The sequence below is a fragment of the Microcebus murinus genome, chromosome 14 (genome assembly GCF_040939455.1).
Source record: "Microcebus murinus isolate Inina chromosome 14, M.murinus_Inina_mat1.0, whole genome shotgun sequence".
Classification (NCBI taxonomy): domain Eukaryota; kingdom Metazoa; phylum Chordata; class Mammalia; order Primates; family Cheirogaleidae; genus Microcebus; species Microcebus murinus.
Genome location: NC_134117.1, coordinates 35,200,993 through 35,226,647, shown reverse-complemented (window position 1 = coordinate 35,226,647; position 25,655 = coordinate 35,200,993). Strand labels below are relative to the sequence as shown.

The 25,655-nt window shown below is 39.4% G+C and overlaps 1 protein-coding gene across 6 annotated transcripts in view; it reads left to right on the top strand.

The window, feature by feature from the left end:
- Positions 1–25,655, top strand: part of STAMBPL1 (STAM binding protein like 1) — a 51,964-nt gene that overhangs the window by 10,775 nt on the left and 15,534 nt on the right. For 5 of the 6 annotated variants that reach the window (XR_012922886.1, XM_076009991.1, XM_012765043.2 and 2 more), the window contains exons 2-4: positions 17,747–17,830; positions 21,549–21,766; positions 24,867–24,942. Coding sequence is in view for 5 of the 6 variants with exons in the window: in XM_076009991.1 (XP_075866106.1) it covers positions 17,801–17,830; positions 21,549–21,766; positions 24,867–24,942 (324 nt within the window). In the remaining variant the exon portion in view is untranslated. Of the gene's footprint in view, positions 1–5,660; positions 8,349–17,746; positions 17,831–21,548; positions 21,767–24,866; positions 24,943–25,655 lie in introns of those variants that run through there. The other variant, XM_012765049.2, reaches the window with a different exon arrangement.

Here is a 25,655-nt window from a genome sequence, read left to right as displayed (position 1 = left end):
CTCTCCCCCCAAAAGTCTGAGTCTCCATCATGACCATCCCCCAGATGGTGCACATCTCACTCATTATGTATGTATATACCCGCCCCCCTCCCCCCTCCCACCTGCCCAATAACCTATTACTGTAGTACCTATGTGTCCACTTAGGTGCTACTCAGTTAATACCAGTTTGCTGGAGAATATATCTGGTGCTTGTTTTTCCATTCTTGGGATGCTTCACTTAGTAGTATGGGTTCCAGCTCTAACCAGGAAAATATAAGATGTGCTATATCACCATTGTTTCTTAGAGCTGAATAGTACTCCATGGTATACATGTACCACATTTTATTAATCCATTCTTGGATTGATGGGCACTTGGGCTGTTTCCACAGCCTTGCAATTATGAATTGTGCTGCTATAAACATTTGATTGCAGGTGTCTTTTTTGTAGAGTGTCATTGGATCATTTGGGTAGATGCCCAGCAATGGGATTGCTGGATCAAATGGTAGATTCACTTGTATCACTTTAAGGTATCTCCATATTGCTTTCCACAGAGGTTGAACTAGTTTGCAGTCCCACCACCAGTGTAGGAGTGTTCCTCTCTCTCCACAACCACGCCAGCATTTATTGTTTGGAGATTTTTTGATAAAGGCCATTCTCACTGGGGTTAAGTGATATCTCATTGTGGTTTTGATTTGCATTTCCCTGATGATTAGAGATGTTGAGCATTTTTTCATATGTTTGTTGGCCATTCTTCTATCTTCTTTAGAAAAGTTTCTGTTCAAGTCCTTTGCCCACTTTTTAATGGGTTTATTTGATTTTTTCTTCCTGATTTTCGTGAGTTCTAAGTATATTCTAGTTATCAGTCCCTTATCGGATGCATAGGATGCAAAAATTTTCTCCCATTCTGTAGGTTGTCTGTTTACTTTCATGACTATTTCTTTGGCTGTGCAGAAGCTTTGTAGTTTGATCATGTCCCATTTATTTATTTTTGTTGCTGCTGTGATTGCCTTTGGGGACTTCTTCATAAACTCTTTGCCCAGGCCGATGTCTAGGAGAGTGTTTCCAACTTTTTCCTCTAGAGTTCTAATACTTTCATACCTTAGGTTTAAGTCTGTTATCCAGCATGAGTTGGTTTTTGTGAGAGGTGAAAGGCGTGGGTCCTGTTTTAGCCTTCTACAGGTGGCTATCCAGTTTTCCCAGCACCATTTATTGAAAAGGGATTCATTTCCCCAGCGTATGTTTTTGACTGCTTTGTCAAAGATGAGATGGCTATATGAGGATGGTTTTATATCAGGATTCTCACATCTGTTCCACTGGTCAATATTCCTATTTTTGTGCCAATACCATATTGATTTAATTACTACAGCTTTGTAGTATAGTTTGATATCTGGCATATTAATGCCTCCCATTTTGTTTTTGTTGCCTAGAATTGCTCTTGATATTTGGGGTCTTCTTTGGTTCCATATGAAGCATAAAATTATTTTTTCTATATCTGTGAAGAATGCTGATGGGATTTTAATCAGTATTGCATTGAATCTGTAGATCACTTTGGGTAGTATAGACATTTTGATGATATTGAGTCTGCCGATCCATGAGCATGGTATGGATTTCCATCTGTTTACATCCTTTGCTATTTCCTTCCTCAGTGTTTCATAGTTCTCCCTGTAGAGGTCTTTTATGTCCTTGGTTAAGTATATTCCTAGGTACTTTAATTTCTTTGTTGCTGTTGTGAAGGGAATTGAGTCTTTGATTTGGTTCTCAATGAGATTGTTGTTGGCGTATATGAATGCCTCTGATTTCTGTGTATTGATTTTGTATCCTGAGACTTTACTAAATTCATTGATCAGTTCCAGGAGTTTCTTGGTTGAATCTTTGGTGTTTTCTAGATACAATATCATATCATCAGCAAACAGTGAAAGTTTGATCTCTTCTGCCCCTATTTGGATACCTTTGATTCCATTTTCCTGTCTGATTGCTGTAGCCAAGACTTCCAGCACTATGTTGAACAGAAGTGGAGATAGTGGGCAGCCTTGTCTGGTTCCAGTTCTAAGTGGGAATGATTTCAATTTTTCCCCATTCAGTATGATGTTGGCTATGGGTCTGTCATATATGGCTTGTATCATTTTTAGGTATGTCCCTTCTATGCCTATTTTCTTAAGTGTTCATATCATGAAAGGGTGTTGAATTTTGTCAAAAGCTTTTTCTGCATCTATTGAAAGAATCATGTGGTCTTTGTTATTGCTTCTGTTTATGTGGTGAATTGCATTTATAGATTTACGTATGTTGAACCATCCCTGCATCCCTGGGATGAAGCCCACTTGGTCGTGGTGGATTATTTTTTTGATAAGTGTCTGGATTTGGTTAGCTAAGATTTTGTTGAAAATTTTTGCATCTATATTCATTAGGAATATTGGTCTGTAGTTTGTTGTTGTTGTTGTTGCATCCTTTCCTGGTTTTGGTATCAGAGTAATATTCGCTTCATAAAAGGTGTTGGGGAGGTTTCCGTTCTTCTCGATGTTGTGGAATAGTTTCTGCAAGATAGGTACTAGTTCTTCTTTGTAAGTGTGGTAAAATTCAGGTGTGAAGCCATCTGGACCGGGACTTTTCTTTTTAGGGAGATTTTTAATTGCTGTTTCTATTTTAGCTGTTGAGATTGGTCTGTTCAGGGAATGTATTTCTTCCTGGTTGAGCCTAGGGAGGCTGTGTGTTTCTAGAAATTTGTCCATTTCCTCCACATTTTCCAGTTTGTGTGCATAAAGATTTTTGTAGTATTCATAAATTGTATCTTGTATCTCTTTGGGATCAGTTGTGATATCTCCTTTTTTGTTCCTGATGGAGTTTATTAGAGATTTCTCTTTCCTGCTTTTCGTTAGCTTAGCCAATGGTGTGTCAATTTTGTTTATTTTTTCAAGGAACCAACTTTTTGTTTTATTAATCTCCTGAATAGCTTCCCTGTTTTCAATTTCGTTTAGTTCTGATTTGATCTTGTTGATTTCACTTCTTCTGCTGGGTTTGGGGTTGGTCTGTTCTTCTTTTTCCAGCTCTTTGAGTCGTTTCATTAGATTGTCTATTTGTGATCTTCTTGTCTTTTGGTTATAGGCATTTATGGAGATAAGCTTTCCTCTCAGAACTGCTTTAGCTGTGTCCCAGAGGATTTGATAACTTGTCTCTCCATTGTCGTTTCCTTCATAGAATTTTTTATTTCCGTCTTGATTTCTTCATTTATGAAGTAATCATTTAGGAGAAGGTTGTTTAATTTCCACGTTTTTGTGTAGAAATGTGAGTTTCTGTTAGGGTTGATTTCTAGTTTTATTCCACTGTGATCTGAGAAGGTACATGCTATGATTTCTATTTTTTTAAATTTCTTGAGATTTTCTTTGTGTCCTAGGATATGGTCAATCTTAGAGAATGTCCCGTGAGCTGATGAGAAGAACGTATATTCAGTGGATTTTGGGTAGAATGTTCTGTAAATGTCAGTCAGACCCAATTGTTCTAGAGTTTTGTTTACAGCCACCAGCCAGAGGCACCTCCAGGGAATGGGACCTTCCCGTTTGAGACCCTACAGCTGACTCAGGGGAACTCAGACTGTGAGCTCTCTACCCACCCGCCCTCCAAGGTGCTGCTGGCATGGTGTTCCCAGGAGAACGGTGCCGACTCAGAGGCTGAGAGACATAGACCCAACTTGGGCTCCCTGTGGGTGAATTGGGACTGGAAATCCTCTCCCTGGTGGGGATACAGTTTGAACTCTGGGACCCAGAGGTTGGACCTGCAGACCAGATCCCCTGCACCGAGGGCTAGCATTGCCCGGGGCACGGAAGGGTTATACGTGAACAGCCTACTGAGGTATGTGTGCCTCCAGGGGCGGATCGGCGTCCTAGAGGGCAACCCTCCTCCCAGGAGGAGGCCGTGCACCCAACCTAGGTGGCGTTCCTGTGCAGGGAATCTCCCCGCCGGCATCACAGTCCGGGGAGGCCTGGTGGCTTGTGGTCTGGCCTGCTGGCAGAGGCCCAGGAGTAGCTGCGGAGTTAGGGAAGGTGGAAAGAAGCGAGGCCCGCTCCAGACTGCGGGTCTCAGACAGCCCCACCCCCACACACAGACTTTCTGGCTGAGCGGGACCATTCCAGCCCCACCCTGACAGCTTTCCCTGGAAGCAGAGCACAGAACTTTGACCCCTGCTAACGGCCTGAGGGCAGGCTTACCCAACCCAGCTCCGCCCAGAACAAGAGCTGATAACAGGACACAAAATCAATAGCATAGCCTGTTCCTCCAAGCAAACGCCACCTACTGACAGGGACGGCATCTTGCACAGCCTTTCCACGGCACCCACTGACTCAATATACAGGGAGTGGTCCAATTTTACCCACAGACACCACCTAACGCCTCAGAAACTAAACAAGGTGTGTGAATACCCAAACAATAACTTAAGGAAAGAAACAACAACTGATCGACATGGGAAGAAATCAGCGAAAGAACTCAGGAAATATGAAGAACCAAACGGAAAACACACCCCCAAAGAGGAGCACCAGCCCCCTAGAAACGGACACCAACCAAAATCAGGCAACCAATATTACAGAAGAGGAATTTCGTATGTGGATCATAAGAACACTCACCCAGCTGCAACAACAACTCAATAACCAACACAAAGAAACCACAAAAAGCCTCCAGGATATGGGAAAAGAAATAGACACAATGAAGAAAAGTTTAACCGAACTCCTGGAAATGAAGAATCAATTCAAGGAACTACAAAATACAGTGGAAAGTCTCAAGAACAGGGTAGATCAAACAGAAGAAAGAATCTCAGAGCTTGAAGATAACACCCTCCAATTAAATAAATCAGTCATAGAAATAGAGCAGAAAAACAAGAGAAAAGAGCAAAACCTACAAGAGCTGTGGGATTATGTGAAGAAACCTAACGTGAGGGTCATAGGAAGGGGAAGAAGACAACACTCAAGGGTTGGACAAGCTGTTTGAAGATATAATAGAGGAAAATTTCCCAGGCCTTGCTCAAAATCTTGATATACAAGTTCAAGAAGCTCAGAGGACCCCTGGGAGATTCAATGCAAACAGGAAGACGTCACGACATGCAGTCATCAGACTGACCAAAGTATCAACTAAAGAGGCCCTTCTAAGAGCTGTAAGACAAAAATAAGTAACATACAAGGGAAAGCCAATTCGAATAACATCAGACTTCTCTAATAAGACTTTACAAGCAAGGAGAGACTGGGGCCCCATTCTCACTCTTTTGAAACAAAACAATGCCCAGCCTAGAATATTATTCCCTGCAAAACTAAGCTTCGTATATGAAGGAGAAATAAAAACATTCTCAGACAAGCAAAGGCTCAGAGAATTCACCAAGACAAGACCAGCCCTGCAAGAAGTACTTAAAACAGCGTTACGCACGGAACATCATAATAATAACCCACAAATATAAAAACAACCAAAACCCAAAGATATTAAAGGCCAGATATTACAATGGCTCAAGACAGAAATCATAGCAACAACATCCAACCCAACAGAATGATCAGTAATCTACCTTACCTATCAGTTCTCTCAATAAATGTGAATGGCTTAAACTCTCCACTCAAGAGACATAGGCTGGCTGAATGGATAAGAAAATATAGGCCAAGTATATGCTGTCTTCAGGAAACACATCTAACCTGCAAGCATGCATATAGACTAAAAATAAAAGGGTGGAGATCAATATTGCAAGCAAATAGAAGCCAAAAGAAGGCTGGTGTGGCAGTTCTAATTTCAGACGATTTAGTTTTTAAGCCAACCAAAGTAGTGAAAGACAAAGAGGGTCATTATATAATGGTGAAAGGCACAGTTCAACAAGAAGAGATAACAATTTTAAATATATATGCACCCAACTTAGGTGCACCCAGATTCATAATGCAAACCTTACTGGAGCTAAGCAAATGGATTAATAGCAACTCCATAATCGCCGGAGATTTCAACACCCCACTGACGGCATGAGACAGATCCTCCAAACAGAAAATTAATAAAGAAATAATGGACTGAATCAGATTTTTAAAAGTTTACTACACTGTTGTATAGAATTCATTGAAAAGGAGCAAGATAGAAACAAATTGAACAATCAGAAGGCTGTTCTACCACTGCAGACAGAAAAAAAGGTGGCATAGATTAGGGTGCCTCCTGGTAAGATGGTGAGAAGATGCAGATTTGAGAGATGTCTTGGAGGGTGAATCTGAATCTGCACACATAGGTGGTAAGTTGGATGTTGGGTTGGCAGAGCGGGCAGATGCAGGGTGGCTGTTTAGTTGATTGGATGTTGGTACCATTCGTTGAGATGCAAGAGATGATCCTTCACCTTCTGACAGTGAAGTCAGAAGCATCACCATCTCCATTCCTCTTAGATGCCAACATTTACAATGTCTTTGCTTATTTATGCTCCTGTATCTCATTATATCCACTTCCAAGTTCTGTGATTTTTTTTCCTCAGAATCTTCCCCAATAACTCTTTATCCTTCTCCATTCCTTTATTGCTTTTTAGTTCAGACCTGGGTGACCTCATTCCACAGTTGCAAATTTGCTTCCTCTCTGTGCTGCCAGCTCCTGTTCTCTCTGTGACTTTATCCATCACTGCTATACTATTTGAATTTCATAACTATGTACTTAAGTGCCAGTTTGGGTAGATCACCTTGTTGAGCAGAGTTGAAAATTAAATAAGAAGTTAAATATATTTGAGGGAACTCAGGTCAATTTGCAATTATAATTGAGGCAGACAGAATGAAGGCCATTTTGCCTAGTGATCAGAAAAGACTGTGTCATCTCCTTACATAAAAATGAATTCCACATGGATCAAACATATTAATTCCAAAATACCTAACAATAAAAATACCATAAGAAAAGATTCGTGGATATATTTTTAAATATTTATGATCAGGTAGGTTTGAAGACCTTTTAAAGAATGTTGAGAGATTCAGGTACCATGAAAAAGATAGATCCACTTGATAGCCTACATTTAAAATTTTTTATATAAAGGTAAAACAACTTTCAACCAAGAATTTCAGCTAAACTAATAAATGTAGAAGGAATGATGGAAATAGAAAAATCACCATTTTCAAATACATTAGTAATTGTTTCAGGCAAAAATATCTTTTGTTGCTAAGATTAGTGGGCAACAAGGGCATATTTGCATAGTTTCAAAATAACTTCCTCCAAGATCCTCTTTAATTACAAAGGGGAAATAATATCTTTACGGGGGGAATCCTGACAGACATAACAAAAACAAATGATTAAAGCTAATTTCACCAATAATCAAACAAACCAATGGCATGTGTCTCCTGATGCATTGTGGACATACAGTAACTTATGAGGGATTTTCACCAAAAGATGCAAAACTCTCCTTGTTTCCTGTATTTTGTCTTCATAGCGGTTACCACAGTTTTTATTTTGTAATTGTGTAGAATTAATATCTTTACATGTCTCTGCCCCAGCCCTATCTCCTAGAAGAATGGAAGATCCGTAAGATCAGACGTGTCTCTCTCCTTGCTCACCATTCTATCACCAGCTCCTAGCACTAAGGAAGGGCTTAATAAATAATGTTGAATACATGAATTTATATGGAGCTAGCAGTATTTATGGGAAAGATGTACTTAGCCTTGGAACATATTGAATGAAATATCACAGTTGGACACCCAGGTGGGAATGGATGGAGGACATTTGGAGGTACAGTGCTAAAGCTCTAACTAAGCTGAAGCCATGCGTCCTATAGAATAAAGCTATGTCAAGCGAAAAGACAGAAAATTAATATTTGAAATGCAGAGCGAGTGAAGAAGAAGGAAAAAGGAAACACCTCTATTTGGCAGAGGCCAAGGCAGGAGTCGGTTCTGAAGTAGAGAATGTTCACCTGCCCGAGGCCAGGCATTTGGGGGTTATTTGTAACTATCTTATGGCAGTTTTACTTGATGCAGTGAGTCTCAAGTTTTAATGTGCATAAAAATATCCTGGGCTGCTTGATTAAAAAAGAGAGAGAGAGAGAGAGATCTCTGGGGCACACTTCCCAGAAATTCTGACTCAGTGGGGCCTAGAAATCTGTTTTTTTTGTGGCCAGCGCCCGCCTCCTCCACCATGTAGTTGTGGTCAGGTGATCCAAGAGCCGCACCCGGAGGGAACAGTACACAGAGTTAGGGGGTGTCAGCGACAGGGAAGGGAGACAGAAGGGGATGAGAAGAGAGCAAACAGGAACAGATGGCCACTTGCTAACAACTTTGCCAGTGTAAGGGGATCTTCGAGAGTTTTAAAACGGATTGACAGAGAAAGTTTCTGGAAGGACACCGTCTTTTTTGCTTTTGTCCACTGCATTAAAGAGATGGTCTCATGCAAAACCAAGCATATGAATGCAGGTAGGTTAGGTCATGTCAAACTGTTAAGATTCTTGTGGTTGGGGAACATCGGAGAAGTAGTGGCTGAGTATTTCAGGAGAGCCGTCTTTTGCTTTTGAATGGTAGTGCTGGACTCAACTCATTTTGTTGAAGTACTGTCATAAGGAAATGTATGAAAATTAAATAAAATTGACTAATGATGTCCAAGGACTGACTCCATCTCTGGGTAGGCAGGAAAATGATGTTATTTTTAAAATTTATTTGTGAATTATTATGCTTCATAAAGTACTTTTTGGACAGTACTTTCTTAAAAGCAAATTGCAGTAAAAATTGAAGTATATTAAAGTATACATTAAAGTTTCATGGCTTATGGGTGGCTTATCTTTGGAATGCCTTATTTCTAGGAATTTTTAGTATTTTAACAGCAGGAGAGCAAAATTAACTCATATGGATTTATGGTGAAGAAGTATCTGTGTACAAATATGAATTTCTCTTCAACACCTTAAATTAATTTACCAAATGTTTTATAATACATATTAATTGAATCATCACATTTTTAGAAAACCAGAATCTTAAATTAGTACATTTGTAAGCATATGAAATGCCTTTTGAATACCGCAAAACTTAGAATTTATATTAAAAACAAGCAAATGTTTTGAATTGAACTATGTTTTGGTAGAATAATTAATTATGCATTTGAATTTCTTAGCTACATGGACCAGTCCACAGACACCAAATTATTCTGCTGAAGAAAAAAGTGAAGGGAATGAATGCCCTTTTATTTCTTTGGCAGGGAGGAAATTATGTAATGCTGAGCTGAAATCTTCATTTCTGTAGTAAATGCTGTCATTCTTGTCCAAGGCTCCAGGATTTGACCTTCCCTTGGATTTCACTGATAACTATTAAAGGCTAATTTCCAGAGTTGCTGTGTTACCAGAAGTATGACTCTTATGCATCTAGTTTTAAGTCCTTGTTCTATCATGTGCTCAAGTTAGTAATACTTACCTCTTCCAGGATTTAGTTTTCTCATCTGTAAAATGGAAATAATGGCAGTGATCATTTGTTGAGTGCTTACTGGCCCCAAGCATTGTGCTACATATGTTCTACAGGCATTATCTCACTTTACCTTTTCATCTCCCCTATTTGTTAGTTACTATCATCAATCTCTTTTGCAGTTGGAGAAGCTGTGATTCTGCAGTTAGGGTTGGTAGAGCTAGAATTTGAATCCAGTGTTCTAACCTTAGAGATTGCATGTCTAATCTAGAGATTGCATGTCTAATCTCAAGGCTCAACTGCCTCTTATTTGAAAAGGATATTGTGGGGGCTGAGATCATGTGTATTAATGTATTCAGTTAATTAGGGAAGGAAAGCATTCTATTAATGGTACTTATTATTATTAGACAGTTCTATTATACAGTTCTTTTGCTACATTAAAGGTGACATATAATACTACAATAGTACTGCACCTACCCAGAACTCAGCTCAGAAGAATAAAAAGGCCTTTTAAGCAGCAAAATTAGCAATCATGTAACACATTTACTGTAATCAGAGTGTGGTTCACTCACAAGTGATCCCTTCAGATCCATGCCCGGTCTACACTTTTATTTTACATATCAGCTGCAATAATTTTATTGGTGATATAACATAGATTAGAAGAGAGGCAGGATTGAAGTCAAGAAGTTTAGTAAAGAAGTTACTTTTTAATTGATTTTCCCAAACCCATGACAGATTAAAAGGAGCAAATTAGAAATAGAGCACAGTGTCGTTATTGACAGGTATATTGAAACAGGACAGTGAATTATCAAGAAAGGGTTAATGTTTGTATTTTAAGGTAAGGAATAAGTACTATATCCCAGAACTGTTTCCTTCAAAAATATTAAAATCTCACAAAATTTTATTATTATTATATACTATTTTAACTATTTAGAATCACTTTTTTTCTTTTGCCATGGTATTCATGTAACTAAAGATCTACTTATATTGACAGAGGAACTGTATCGATTAGGCAGCTTATTATAGAACCCTAAGAGTGTCTTATATAATGGCATTTTTTTTATCTTACATAATAACAATGCAGAGGAGAATGGTTGCAGGGTAAGATCAGCAGCTCAGCCGTGTGAGCAGGGAGCCCAGCTTGTCCTTGCCGCCCCCCCCCCGCCCCGCCTCATCCCCACATCCACCCTGGAGGCCCTGCTGTCTTCCAGACATCAGCTGTCCTGAGGCTGGACCTGCTGGGTTTCAAGACGGCTGCTGTATTTCAAGACTTATGTGAAGTCACATGCCCAGCTGATGAGAAGGCACAACTTCTCTAAGATGCCTCTTTGTATTGGAGGTGAAAATCTCTCAAAGAATCCTCTCAACAGATTTCCCCTCAGGTCCCGTTGTCCAAGATTTGGTCCCTTGCCATGTCCTGACTGCAGGGGGAGACAGGGAAAGTGAATTTCTCTAGTGAGATTGGGCCCTGCCAACAGGAAGAAGTAATAGGAGGAAGTTACACATCAGCCATCTGATATATCTACAATAGAAATCAACTTTTAGGAGAGGTCATTAACTTCATTTCTCTAACCATTTGCCATTAGAAAGGACTGATTTCCTTTGAGTTTCCTACCACAAACTGGTAACTATAATGGAACTTTTATGTATTGCCTCATTTAAGCTTTATTTGAGTTCTTCTGAAAAGTTGTTATTGTCCCCACTTAATAGATGAAGATAAGGTGCACAAAGAGATTAAATAAGATGCTGGAGCATTCCCAACTTGAGATGGAAACTGGATTCTGCTAAAGGTGGGCAAGGCCCCCAGCCTGAGTTCCTGGTGCTGAGGGCACCCAATCGCTTGATCTTCGTGTCAGGATAAAAATTTGGTATTACTCCTTGCAAAATATTTTATGGCCCAATGCATGACTTCATTGCTCCCAAAGAAGCCTGGACCTGCCTCGGAGTAATTTAAAACATGCATCAGGAATGGCTGACTTAATCATCTTTCCTGTAGCAACTACATTCTTCCTAATACTCTAAACCACTCTGTTGTGACTGATATGTTTTGACTGATATGATAAGTATAGGAAAAACATATCCAATAAAAGCTATTGCTAATATTCTGATCACATTTCATTTTTATCTTACCAATATTTTAGTACAGATAAGCTATCATCTGGGTGGTCACAGCATATTTCTGATGTGCAGATATTATAGATAAGTGTGAAAAAAAATCGATGTAATCTTTGCTTATATTTGTTTTTAAATCTTTCAAAGGGGGCATCAAGAGTGGGCCTAGAATTTAAGGCCCTTAGATTATCTTTTTTTTCCTGAAGCATGTCTCAATCTGTAAGAGTATGACTCAGGCGATCTTTCTCTGTGCCTCTGTCATTTAGGGTGTGGGAATGACCGTTTACCTCTCTTTATCTAAATATTGCAGCCCATAGCCTGGGTTACAGTAATTTCCTTTATGTATCTCCAACTGAGTCAGTTGAGCTATGTTCTTCCTGGAAAACATGAACTCTAACCCAGTGAGGAAAAGAAAGGCTGTTGGCTTGGCCAATTAGAAATGAGACTCCCGAAGTGGCCTGAGGTGTTCCGGCCTCTCTCACCTGCCAGCAGGCTGCACTGCTTATCCAGGTCACTAGGGCACGCTGGTTGAAAGAAGAGCCGGGAGAAAACGACACGTTTGAGTGATGGTCTCACTAGCTCTTCCTCTTTGCTGTGTGCTTAGTCTCTAAGGAGACTGTTCACTGCCCGGTGGTCTGCTCTCTGTGTTCTGGAAGATATTGCTTTGTGTATGAAAGTGGGTCAGGATTCTGAGCTTAGCCACACACACGTAAAAAGTATTTTAAAGAAGGAAGGAAAGAAAGAAGAGAAGAAGGGGGGGGGGGGAAGTTAAGGAAATTAAGGCTGAAAATACTCACAAAATAAGCATCATACTAGGTCAGATATTTTCCTCTGTTCATTCTTGGCATTATTTGCTGGTGGTTTTAAAAGGCAGAATCCTGAGTTTTTTTCTGCACTTCCTTAGGGAAGTTGAAACTTGGAAATATTGAAGGGACCCAAAAGCTGAGAGGCTGCTGCTATTGGGTATGGGGAGAGTAAACATTTATAAGCTCAGAGCTGTGAAATGTCAGTTTAGTGAGGGTTCTGGCCCCCTCCCAGGCTGCTCATGGATGGTGCCCATTTTTGCCACATCCCCTGTGGGCACAGTTGACTGCTCAGTTGATCCCAGGAGCCACCTGTTAGCTGAGCCTCTGGGATCGGGTCGCCACCATGTGCTCGTTGTGAAGGTGTATGGTTCTGCCAGGCCAGTTCCCCATGCCCTTGTGAATCAGGATGAACAGAAAGCAGACGCTCCTCTACTTCTCTATAAAAGGTCAGTTTAAAGAAAAAGAAAAACTATCTTTGGAGGTTCCAGCGAGGAAAAAGGGCTAGAGATAAAAGCAAGAAGGTAGAAGCCCTACAGCAGTGAGAACTCTCAAGAGGTATCTTACAGGTTAGATGGATCACAAGGCTGCAGTTCAGATGCCATCGGGCTATAAGAATGTGGCCTCGGGTGGGGTCACAGGTTAGGGAGCAGGCTGAGATTGGATCAGGCATTCCTGATGAATGTTTGCATTAGCCATAAGCCACTCTGAAAGCAATGGAGTGGGGCTGTGGTAAGCCTCACCGTGAATGGGGAATATGAGCCTCCTAGGGGCTCAGTAGGGACAATAAGTTAAGTAAGTACATGATAGTAAGTCTGTTAGTAAGTAGATGGTAGAGCCACGGTCACACCCAGGCTTGTCTCACCCTGAGCGAATTTATATTTTATTCTTGCTGGACATTGAATACTTTCTATCTGCCTTTGGCACTTCCTGGGTGTCCTGCTTCAATGTATTTCTGATCCTACAAATTTCAATGTTTATTTTACCTTTAGCATCTGAAGTCATCTTCAACCTGCCTTCCCCGTGTTAGTTGCTGAAATGCGAAAAATTAGAGAAGGCAGCCCAGCCAGTGTCATGCCAGCTCTCTGGTGTGGTTTATGTTACACAAATTATTTCCATCCCTGAAGTATCGTTTGCTTATAATTATGGCACTTAAGTTGTTTGCCTTGCTTTTCCTCCTGTTGGAGTGGAAAATGTTATATCAATGAAAATGGCTTCAATTTCCTCATCAGAGACCAAACATTCTATTTGCTTGATCCACTGCTGGAATAATAAATGTTCCAGATACTGCAAACAAGGCCCAGTGGTGCTAGTGCAAGATACTCTGATTTTTTTTTTTTTAATTTTTATGTGTAGAGACAGGGGTTTGTCTCACTATGTTGCCCAGGCTGGCCTTGAACTCCTGGGATCAAGCAATCCTCCTGCCTCAGTCTCCCGAGTAGCTGGGACTACCAGGTCATACCACCATGCCAAGTGGTGGCACTTTTTTTAAAAAAAAAAAAAAAGCGAGAAGCCAGAAATCTTAATTTTTATATGAAATCTTCCAATGTTTAAATGTTGATACCTAATTTAAAAGTTAAAGGTTATTACAACAACCAAACTAAACATTTATGACTACCAAATGCTGGCTTTGGGGCCATAGCTTATGATATCTACTACTGTGTTTCCCGAAAATAAGAGCTACCCATAAGGTAGGTAGCCCTAGCAGGATTTCTAAGCATTGCGCAGTATAAGCCCTACCCCGAAAATAAGACCTAGTGATGGGCGTGGCTGCTATGCAGCGTATCTGCACAACCCGTGCATTTCATCTCGGAGCGGTAAGAAGACAAGCAGCCCTTCTCATCTGCCCCATGAGAGCTCTGTTGCTCAACATGAGAGATTGGGGCCAATGGTTCTAAAGGAAATAAAGTCACAAGAAATTCAGGATGGAATTTAGGGTTTGGAGAGTTATGATCTTCCAGAAGAAGACAACTTAACTATATTTGAATAAATGTAGATTGTCATACCGTACTTAAAAAAAACAACATATCCCCTGAAAATAAGCCCTAAGGTATCTTCTTGAGGAAAAATAAATATAAGACCCTGTCTTAATTTTGGGGAAACACAGTAGTTTGGGGGATTGTGTGGTATGATTCTGAACAAGTCCGAAACTTCTCGATAGGTCAGAGGAGTCTCACAGGCTGAGCAGGGTTTAGATGAGCTGAGGGGAGGAAAGGAGAAAGGTGTTTGTGTCTGCTGCTTCCTGTACCTGGGGCAAGCGTGTGGTTGCAGAACATACAGGATGCCGCGGTGAGGAAAGAGAATGTGTCTTTCCTTATGGGTACCCATAATAATCTCCCTTGGGCTACACTGAATCATCTGAGACTTCTAGGTTAAACTTGCTGCCTTTTTCAGGATACAGGTCCAACTGCCTAAACAAAGACTGCAAATATTAAACAGGATAGAAATTTGTCTGTCTCATAGTAGTCTCCGAGTGTAAGCCAACCAGGGTACTCTTTTTTCCTTCCTGCTTTGTCATGGTTCATTGTCATGACCCAAAGTGACTCACCTTCCTGCCAGCTGGAAGAAGGGGAAGGGATGAATGGAGAAGGCCATGACCCTTCCTTCAAAATACAAGATCCAGATTCTGATGGATCACTTCTGTTCACACTATTCTGGCCAAAACTTGGTGACATGGCCACACCTTACTCCAAGAAAGGCTGGAAAATGTGGGTTCTATCTGCATGGCTGTTTGTCAGCTAAAAATGATGTATGACATTAGAAAGAGATAATGGATATAGCCGGGCAGTTAGCAGTCTGCTGCATTTACTTGTACTTGTGGGTCTCAGGTTCTGTGGGGTAAAGTACCTGTCATTGTACCCTCAGTTTAAATTTTCTAATTATTTTAGTAAGGCCCTAGTAGCACAAATGGAGGGTGATATTTGTCATTAATTTTTCCTACTTTAGATTCTTACAACACACTTTATTTCTAATTAGATTTAAGTAGCATAGTGAGTTTTTGTTTTGTTTGTTTGCATAGTTGATCTAGAGCAATGGTTTCCAAACTTTTTGGTCTTGGGATGCCTTTGCACTTGTAAAAATTACTATGGACACTAATAAGCTTTGTTTATGTGGGTTATATCTATTTATATCACTGTATTAAAAATTAAAATAGACATTTAGAAGAGTATGCAAGTAAACATTCCAGTAACGGTTATACTCTCTGGAACTCTCCACTATGCAATCAGGAAAAATTGATGCTAATAAAAATAGGTAATGTTTTAGTAATATTATGAAAACAATACTGACTTCACAGACCCCCTAAAAGGATCTTGAGGAACCCGGACCATACTTTGAGAGCTACTGATCTAGAGAAGATACATGTGTATGTTAACTTTGGTAATTTTTTAAATTACAACTGTAGGTACTAAGACTAGAGATTAAAAATAAATTAAGACAGGACCACTGCCATCAATCAATGAATGGTTCAGGAAATAAGTTGACCAACCAATCTGTGAACATCTTTCATCTTAGATTTGAGATTCCATCTAAATTAAATCTAAGATTTCATCTTAGATTTATCTATATTTGAATTCTTAATACATTTATATATGGGAGTTAATAGTGATTGTTTTTATCTGTAGTAATTTAATAACTTCTGGTGTTTAAGATATGTTTGATTAAACATGGTACATACAGAAGCTCATTTTGGTACATACAGAAGCTCATTACAGAGAAGTTTGTTTGTTCTGGTGCACACTTACCGTTGTTTTTTTGGTCACCCAACCCTGAATCCATCTTTTCTCATTTGGCACATCCCACTGCCTCCTACAGGAATAGAAAGCACTAGATATTTGCATTTTCAGCCATCTTTGTAGCCAGACTGCAGGCGCGTGGCCTAGACTCTGCCAGTCAGACACCTCCAGCTCATGCTTTGAAATAGAAACCAGGGACACGCAGAAGTGTATGGCAGCTGCACGTCCTTTCCGGGGCAGCAGGGAGTTTCTGGAGTTGCTGGTGTTGGTGGTGGAAGCCGCAGGCTCCTCTGTCACCAAGGGCCAGAGACAGCAGTGGTGTGTTCACCGCACCCGTGCTGCTCTGTGATCTGGGGTGATGTTCTTGAGTGTGCAGCTTCCAAGCCTGGTTTCTCTGGCCGTGCTAGAAATTTGTGGTTTTTCCATGATCCTTCTATGAATTCAAGAGTCAGTGCATTTGCCTGCAACTAAGAACCCTGCTTAATGCATTCTCAAATGCAGTGTCCCTCAAAGTGGTTTTTTTTTTTGAAACTTCATGTGTTGAAATCATATCCTGCCAACGCCTGTTTGTGGGCCTAAAACTGATGGATTCAGACTCCCTGTGGGTGAGTCCTAAGAATCTGCATTTGAAATGAGTTATATTATTTTGGGTACGGTAAAATTTAAGAACCACTGTCCTAGTGTTTCCAACTTTTAAAATTATCTGCTTTCTATTTATGGATCTCAGTAACCCTTAAAAGAAACAGTTCTACTCCTTTACAAGTCCCTAATCAGTGACTGACTAGTACTTTGTGGTTCCCCTCTTTTCCCACTCACTATGTTCCCCACAAGCCTTTGTTCTGTCTCTTTAACTCTTATAAAGTCTTTTTTTCTGGTTTATTTCTTCAGACATCTGGGCATGGCTTAACCAGGTCCTCTGCTCGTGGTCTCGCAAGGCAGCATTCGAGGTGTCGACCTGGGCTAGGGTCTCATCAGAGGCTCAGAGTCATCCTCCAAGCTCGTGTAGTTATTGGCCGAATTAATTTCCTTGTATCTGTGGATCACATGGCAGCTGAGTCTTTAAGGCCAGCAAGAGAATATTCCTTTTCAAGGTCTTACCTGATTAGGTCAGGCCCACCCAGGATGACCTCCCTTTTGGTTACCTTAACATTAACTGATTAAGGGCCTTACAGTATCTCTTTATCTTTGCCACATGATGCAACATAATCATGGGAGTAATATTCCATCACCTTTGTGTCTTCTGTTGGTTAAAAGCCAGTTACAGGTCTCATCCACACTCAAAGGAAGAGGATTATGCAAATCTATGGTTAAGAAGGGGCAGGAATCACAGAGCCATCCTAAAATTCTGTGTCCCACAGCTCTAAGGCTGAGTTTAAACCCAGACTGGCTTCAGATTGAAGAGTCTACGGCCCCAGAGTTCATGCTTTTAACTGCTATGGCCTTCTTTTTTCCTTTGAAGAAGGTGACCCTATAATACTTTATAACCTTGCATGGAGTTCTAAGCAAGGTAAACCCCCAGCAGATTCCTACTGGGGGCTGGTCAAACATCAATTCCCTGCATACTTCCACTTTTGATGGTCAGGTTCAAGAAACCATAACCACCTGCTGTTTTGTATTTTCAGAGAGAGATTTCTAACAGTCTCTCTAAACATTCAGATTATATAAGTTATGTCAGTGTGTTCATGTTCTTCTGAGGCAGGAATAACTCTGGGGTTTGGGATTTGAGACGTTGGTTCTCACAGGATAACTATAGCTCTGCTTTTTGTCTTTGAAACAGATGAAGTGATTGAGAAGAAACGGTGAGCATCTTCATTTTTGTAGACAGAACAACATGGATCAGCCACTTACTGTGAATTCTCTGGTAGGTCACAGCACCTGATATTTCACATATGGTTGGAAAGCCCAGAAAGAAGAACAGAAACAAACCAAATGTGAAATGAGTCACAATTACTTTAAGAAGTTTAGCCCTTGTGTTAATAGTTTTTCATCAGTGTGGCCGTCTCCTTTGAGGAAGTGACTAATAATGCCATCTGAACAAGATTTAAAAATAGATCTTTTATTTTCCTGAAAAAGTCTGAAATTTTAATTTATCTGGCAAGATTCCAGGAGTATAATCTTTTGGCAAACACCGGAAAGAAGAATTTCAGAATTGACATCTTAGCAAGTACTTAAACCTCATTGGTGCCTCAGCTTCTTTGCAAATAAAAATTAGAGGCTCACCTACCTTATGGGCTAATAACTAAGGAAAACATATATTTAACACCTAGGTGTTGCTTTGGATTCTTTGTGTAAATATCTGCACAATTGAAACTCTTGTTCTCACTTTTCCCCTTACTGCCCAGCACCACGTGCACTTTCTCTAGCTCCATCTTAAAAGAAGCTTTTGCTGGAGAGGAAATAACAGGGGCTTTGGGATCACATAGGCTTATTCTGCATCCCAGATCAGTCTCTGGGCTTGAATATGGGCATGTTACATAATCTCCATGGCTCTGATTTTGTACTTTGTGCATTATGACGATTGGAAACAATATTTTTGATACTCCCAGACTATCATTGTGGCTTGATCAATGGAAGCTTTCATTATCATTCCCCTCTATCAGATGATCCTCTCTGACCTATTCACTGCAACCTTGTAGCAGTAGCTCAGCAGGATACTAAATGCCCTGTACACACGTAGCCTACCACTGGGACATAAAGGAAGAGAGGGCCTGGGTCTTGCACTGAAATAGGTTGTGACCTAATGTTTTCTCTTGTTCAAAAAAGGCCTTCAGGCCCGGCGCGGTGGCTCACGCCTGTAATCCTAGCACTCTGGGAGGCTGAGGTGGGCGGATTGCTCAAGGTCAGGAGTTCAAAACCAGCCTGAGAAAGAGCGAGACCCCGTCTCTATTATAAATAGAAAGAAATTAATTGGCCAACTAATATATATATATAAAATTAGCCGGGCATGGTGGCGCATGCCTGTAGTCCCAGCTACTCGGGAGGCTGACACAGTAGGATCGCTTGAGCCCAGGTGTTTGAGGTTGCTGTGAGCTAGGCTGACGCCATGGCACTCACTCTAGCCTGGGCAACAAAGTGAGACTCTGTCTCAAAAAAAAAAAAGGCTTTCATAGGAGCTTACTTGTTTTTAGAATATGTTTAGAAGTAGACAATTGCAGAAGCCTTTTCACTTTCTGACCCCATGTTGTCATTCTACTGTGGGTTAATAAAGATTGCCCCATTTCCTCCTCTGCAGAGGAAGGAGTCATCTGTATGGCATGTCTTCTGGTGTTTCTCTAGAGCATTATATAGGAATAATTGAAATTTGTTATATATGTCACCGTGAAAATAAACACTAAGGCTTTTCATCTAAAAAATTGTGTTTTTATCCAAGAGACTCACATGCAAATGAAATATTATAGATTGATGAAGATTTGAGGTTGTTTTCCAGCTTATCTCTGAAATCAATTTTAAATTTGAGAAGGATAGGACCATTCAGTAAAGGAAAAATCAATTTTATTTCTAACATCAGGGAAAAAAGGTAATCTAATTAGAGTCTCTTGTTGCTCCTTTTTCTTTCTTCCTCACTTTTTTCTCTCTCTTACCTGACACACTTATTATCACCTATGTTGCAAGGAATATGCTACATCCCAGGGAATAGAGATAAATGGAAAATTATAACTTTCAAAACCCCATAAGGGGTTTAGAAACACTTGTCCAGAAATAATTATAATTCAGTGTGGACTATATAATAGTAAAATATAAACACATTACTTTTGCATATATGGGAGGCTGTAAGTCCCCTAGAAAATGCTCTAATTTTCATAGATTTTTTTTCCAGTCATTTTGACATCATCTGATGTAATTGAAGTAATTACCTGTGGTCGAATAACAGTATTTTCATTTAGGGCTGTTGAGTTCTACAGGTGAGTGTGAATATGTAAAAGTGAATGGATTGCTGTAGTATTTGAGATGTCTTAGCTGGAAAAGACTACGAATACTCAAGCCTGCGGCATGGCGCTCACAAGCTCCAATTCCTGTCTCTGATGTGGGGAAACCACATAATAGAAGGTGCAGGAGACACAATGTGCTTTTGACTTAATGGAGCCTTAAGAAACAAGTTTATGGTTCTCTGGTTATATATTAAACCTTTAGGGCCAAGAATCCATTTCAGATCGCTGTGATTCTATCGGCTATAAAATTACCACCAAAGTAGACCAGATGGCATTGGAAAGACTCCAGATATCTAATTTACTGCAGCCTGCCCTTAACGGCTGGTTGAGTAATCCATGGCTAGACTGAAAGTATGCCTACTTGATTTCTTTCACAGCTTTCTACAGACTCGAATCAAGTGCTTCACCTACACTGTAGTCAGATTTGCAACCAAAATTACCTTAAACTGATGGAGGAGGCCAAGGAAAGCTAAATTTGCTCTGGGCTGACTCCATTCTTGAAGCATCCAATCATGGTAGAGTGGTTGGTCTAGAGCCATGCTTCTCAAACTGTGGCATGCATAACTACCTCTGAGAACACCAGTTCACATCGATTTTCTAGTCTCCCTTCAGAGATACTGTATCTGTAGATCTGAGCTAGAGCCTATTAGGAATTTGCATTTTTAAGAAACTCCTAGTTGATGCTTAGGCTGCTACTACATCATACTTTAAGACCCATTGGTCTAAAGTAAAGGTCAGCAAACTATGCTCTAAGGCCCACATCACCTGCTTGTTTTTATAAATAAAAACTTTTGGAACACAGCCAGGCTCATTCATTTTTATTTTTTGTTTATGCTGGCTTTCATGCTGAGAGAGCCGAATTCAAGTTGCAACAAAGACCTTGACCGGCAAAGCCTAAATATTTGCTATCCAACCCTTAACAGAAAAAATTTCCTGACTTTTTGCCTTTCTCAAGCACTGACTTTTTATTAAATAATTGAATAATTACTGTAATTGTGTATATTTTATACTTTACCAAATATATAGATATTGGTTTTATTAATAAAATTCAAATATATCAATTATTAGGTCATTAAATATGAAATGTCCATTCTTGAATCAAAAGTTTCGTTTATTATATCTCAAACAAGAAGAAGTACAGTTAATCAAAGTGTGCACCTAAACTATGGACACAGTTTTACCATCTTAACGGAAGCTTGATTATGCCAGCAGCAAAGAAGCCTGGAGAGCTAGTGGCAATGAAATTGTGAAAGGCATTTTCCAAAGCTTGTTGAGAATTGAATATTTTTCCTTGCAAGAAGTAGTCCAAAGCTGGGAAGAAGTGGTAGTCAGTTGGTGTAAGATCTGGTGAATACGGTTGGTAATAGAGAGTTTCAAGTCCAGTCTGTAGTTTGAGCAGGATTGTTCGTGAGACATGTGGTCAAGCGTTGTCTTGCAAGAGGATTGCCTGTCTCTAGTAACCCATCTCAGCTGCATAATCATAAGCATCCTCATCATTCGTCCAGTTGGTTACAGTAGACATCTACTACATTAACTCTTATGAAAAAAATTTTCTTAGGTATTGGTGTCAGGTTTTTAGTAGAGGAAATATATCCACAATACCAGTCATATTGTCTTATTATAATCAGAGATTTAAATTTTGCTTTGCAGAAAAAGTTAGCTGCTATGCCTGACCATACGGATGTTTCCCTGAGCCCAGAAGAGCGAGTCCGTGCACTGAGCAAGCTTGGTTGCAATATCACCATCAGTGAAGACATCACTCCACGACGCTACTTTAGATCTGGAGTGGAAATGGAGAGGATGGCGTCTGTGTATCTGGAAGAAGGAAATTTGGAAAATGCCTTTGTTCTTTATAATAAATTTATTACGTAAGTCTTTTGTTTTGGAGGCACTTGAAATGAGAAAATTAGAAAAAATATTTACATGATATTTTGATGTGGCAGTGTTGATACTGAGAATATTTTCATGTTCAGACTAGTATTACAATCTCCAAAAGCATTAAATGTCTAAGTTTTTAAATTACCTAGTAATGCACCCCAAGGTATCCCCACATCATCTCTGAGGCTTAGGTGGGGGAAGAAGGTCAGGCAGGGGATGAGGCTCAGGAATATCAGATTTGCTCTCAGCAGGTTAACACAGGGGCCTGCAAGTGTAGTTGCTGGTTTCCTGTCCCACAGGAATATAAGCTGTCTGAGAGCAGGAGCTATAGTGCAGCTCCATTGATAGTACCTGGAACATGCCATCAACATTTTGAAATTTTGATTTGGTGGCTTGAAACTAGTTGACAAGTTGTGGAACAAAAGAAGGATCTGATTCAGGTTCAGGGATAGGATACAGTTATCAGTTTTGTGTATTAGTGTTGCTGTTTTCAAAGCAGTTTATTTGGCCATGTAAGAATGCCATGTATAGAAGAACTTTCAGAATGTTGAGTAAAAATGTCTACATCAAAACATCCATGAAAAATATTATATTTCCCATTACATAAATATTTGTTAGTAACATCCTAGTTTAAGAGTTGACAAAAATGAGACTTTCCTTACTAATCTGGCAGCTTATTGGTTGAAAGGATCTTCTTTTATCAATGATTATTTAATCTATGCTGAACATATTTTTTGTTTTAATTGAAGACACATATTGATTAATTGTATTAGTTTATTTTTTACTTTTATTTTTAACTGACAAAAATTATATATATCTACAGTGTGCAACATGATGTTTTGATATATATATGCATATACTGTAGAATGCTAAATCAAGCTAATTAATATACTCATTACTTCACATACCTATTTTTTGTAGTAAGAACATTTAAAATCTACTCTCTTCACAGTTTTCAAGTATAGGATACTTTGTTATTAACTATAATTACTGTGTTGTACACTGCATTTCCTGAACTTATTCCTATTGTCTAACTGAAATTTTGTATCCTTTGACCAACATCTCCCCACCTCCCACTCCCACACACCAGACCTTAGTTACCATCATTTTATTCTCTGCTCCTATGAATTCAACTTTTTAAGATTCCTTCCACATACAAATGAAATCAGTATTTGTCTTTCTGTGCCTGGCTTATTTCAGTTATAATTTCACTAGCTTAGTTGGGGACTTACCCCAAGAACATTTAGGAAGTTAAAAAGATAAAATATTTTTAAAACTACATACTATGATTCTACCAAGGGCAAAATTAAAATCAATTTATGTGGCATACAAATTGGGATCTGCATTTTATATTTTGAGACAGCATCTCTCTCTTTTGCCTGGGCTAGAGTGCAATGGCATCATTTTAGGTCACTGAGACCTCAAACTCCTGGGCTCAAGCAATCCTCCTGCCTCAGTCTCCTGAGTAGCTGGGACTATAGCCATGCACCACCGTGCTCAACTTACTTTTTGTAGAGATGGGGTCCTGCTATTGCCCAGGCTGGTCTGGAACTCTTGGCCTCAGGAGATCTTCCTGCCTTAGCCTTCCAAAGTGCTGGGATTACGGGCATGAGGGACCTGATCAGCATTTTATTAAAGTCACTTAACTTAAAAATTTAGAGAATGGTTGGCAACTTTTACCCTATCTGGGGAAATAACTTGTGTTCAGAAAGTTAAGCATTAAATATGAAATTGGCAGTTATTCTCTACTATTGATAGACAAAATCTACCAAAACTTTTTATTTCTGAACTATAAGTTACCAATTGATAATTTGCTTGTCACCTTCTACTTCGGTTTTGCACATGCTCCCATGGAATTGTGAGTGTGGTGAAGAGGAAGATTCACTGTACCTTCTGAATTACTGAGCAATCAGAGTATTTGAATTCTCTTGTGGCATTAGTGGTGGATAATTTGTAATTCATTTATTCTCCCTGGGCCTCCATTCCTCATCTACAAATGAAAGACTACATATATGTGATTTTATTTACACGTAAATAACATTTATGTATGTATAAATATTACTTATGTATAAAGCTTTAGGCAGCTATCAACTTTTATGTAGCCTTTTTAAGCCTTAATTTTCTCATTTGAGAAGTAGGAATTATGCTACCATTCCTATCTATCCTATAGCCTTGTCATTAGGTGAAATGAGGTGATGAAAACATATATATAAATATATTCGTGTATGAGACAGATTTGTAAACAACAGAATCATTAAGTATAAGGTGTAACATAGTAGCTGATCAGAAATAGCATATAATATCTATCAAGGAAGGGTTATTCATTCATTTTACAAATATTTATTGAGTACTTATTATGAACTGGATGCTATTCTTTTATTCTTTTATTCACTGATGTATTCGGGATTCGGGATACATCAGTGAATAAAAGAGAGAACCCCAACCCTTGTGGACGCAGTATATTCACTTTACCTGCAAGTGATGCACCTGGTTTGCTGTAGGGATTTTGCTTTAAACCTGCTGTCTCTTGTTCCTGAAAAAGGTGATGAAAAATAATAGAACTCCTAATTATCACCTCCTACTCCACTAGGAAGTTTGGTTGTCATTTCCCTTCATTATGAATTTCCAGTTAAGAGTTTTTGATACATACACGACTGCGCTAACTGATTTGTTGGTGGTTGTTTGAATCTTTTTTATGGGTGAGAAGGGATTTATGTCAGTCTTTCCAAACTCTTATTTTTATGTGATCCTCTCTGTTGTCAGCAATGCACATAAGTAAGATGGTGCTCTCCTGGGGTTAAGGATTCAGCCCCGGGGAAAGGTCAAAGTGACTTGGTCCATTTAAGGGGGTACCCTGACCTTAACCCTGTTAGCATCAATGCTTTAGTTTGTTGAGCTTAACTACCCTGTAATACCAAAATAATACTCATGCCAACTTTTACTGAAAAGGCAGATAGAAAGACTAGAGGTTAAATAAGTTATTAAACATGTCAGTTTTTGAAAGGATGCTCATTCTCGTATTATTAATAGAAACTATTATTGAGCTTTTGCTGTCAGTTAATGCTAAGGACATGCTTTCTCTTTCTCCAGCTTGTTTGTAGAAAAGCTTCCTAGCCATCGAGATTACCAGCAATGTGCAGTACCCGAAAAGCAGGACATTATGAAGGTATTGTGGGGTTGATTTCCACTGTGGTATCAAATGCTCCATAAGTGTCCATTATTGATTCACCCTTCCTCTCCTTTCCTCCTCTTTCTCTTCCTCTTGAGAGTTTGAGCGCAAGAAATTCATTCCATTAGCCACAATGTTTCGATTTCTTAGACATTTAATGATCATTACTGAGCCAGCATGAGTGTCTAATTGATGCTGGGAAGAGAGAAAGAAAGAAAGAAAAAGGTCACCTTATGGTGTGAAAAGGGAATTATTTTACAATTCCTTGCAGAGATTGAGATAATGAACTTGTTTGAGACAGTGATTTTGGCTGGTTTTGATTATTCTGTGCAGCCCTGATCTCAATAACTATTTCAAAATCAGTGTTGATTATTAAGACTTAAGCCACAAAGTTCTAGCTTTTTACCTCTTATGGTACTAAAGGGTTTATGGATAATAAAGTGTTGTTGGTAGGGTGAGGGTGGCCTAAAATATTCTCAGAGAAAAGAAAAAGTGTTGCAATGCATTTATTTATCATCAATATTTGCTACATCTATAGTTCCAACTATCTTTAACTGAAAATACATGGAATGTGTGATTGATTACAAACCCAGTACCTAAAAATCAGTACCTGCCTAAACAAAATGTTTATCTAAACAGTATTGTCAATAAAGGTCTTCCAAAAGCGAAAATATTTTTTCTTCCCTGCAGAAAATGTGTATTTTAGACTC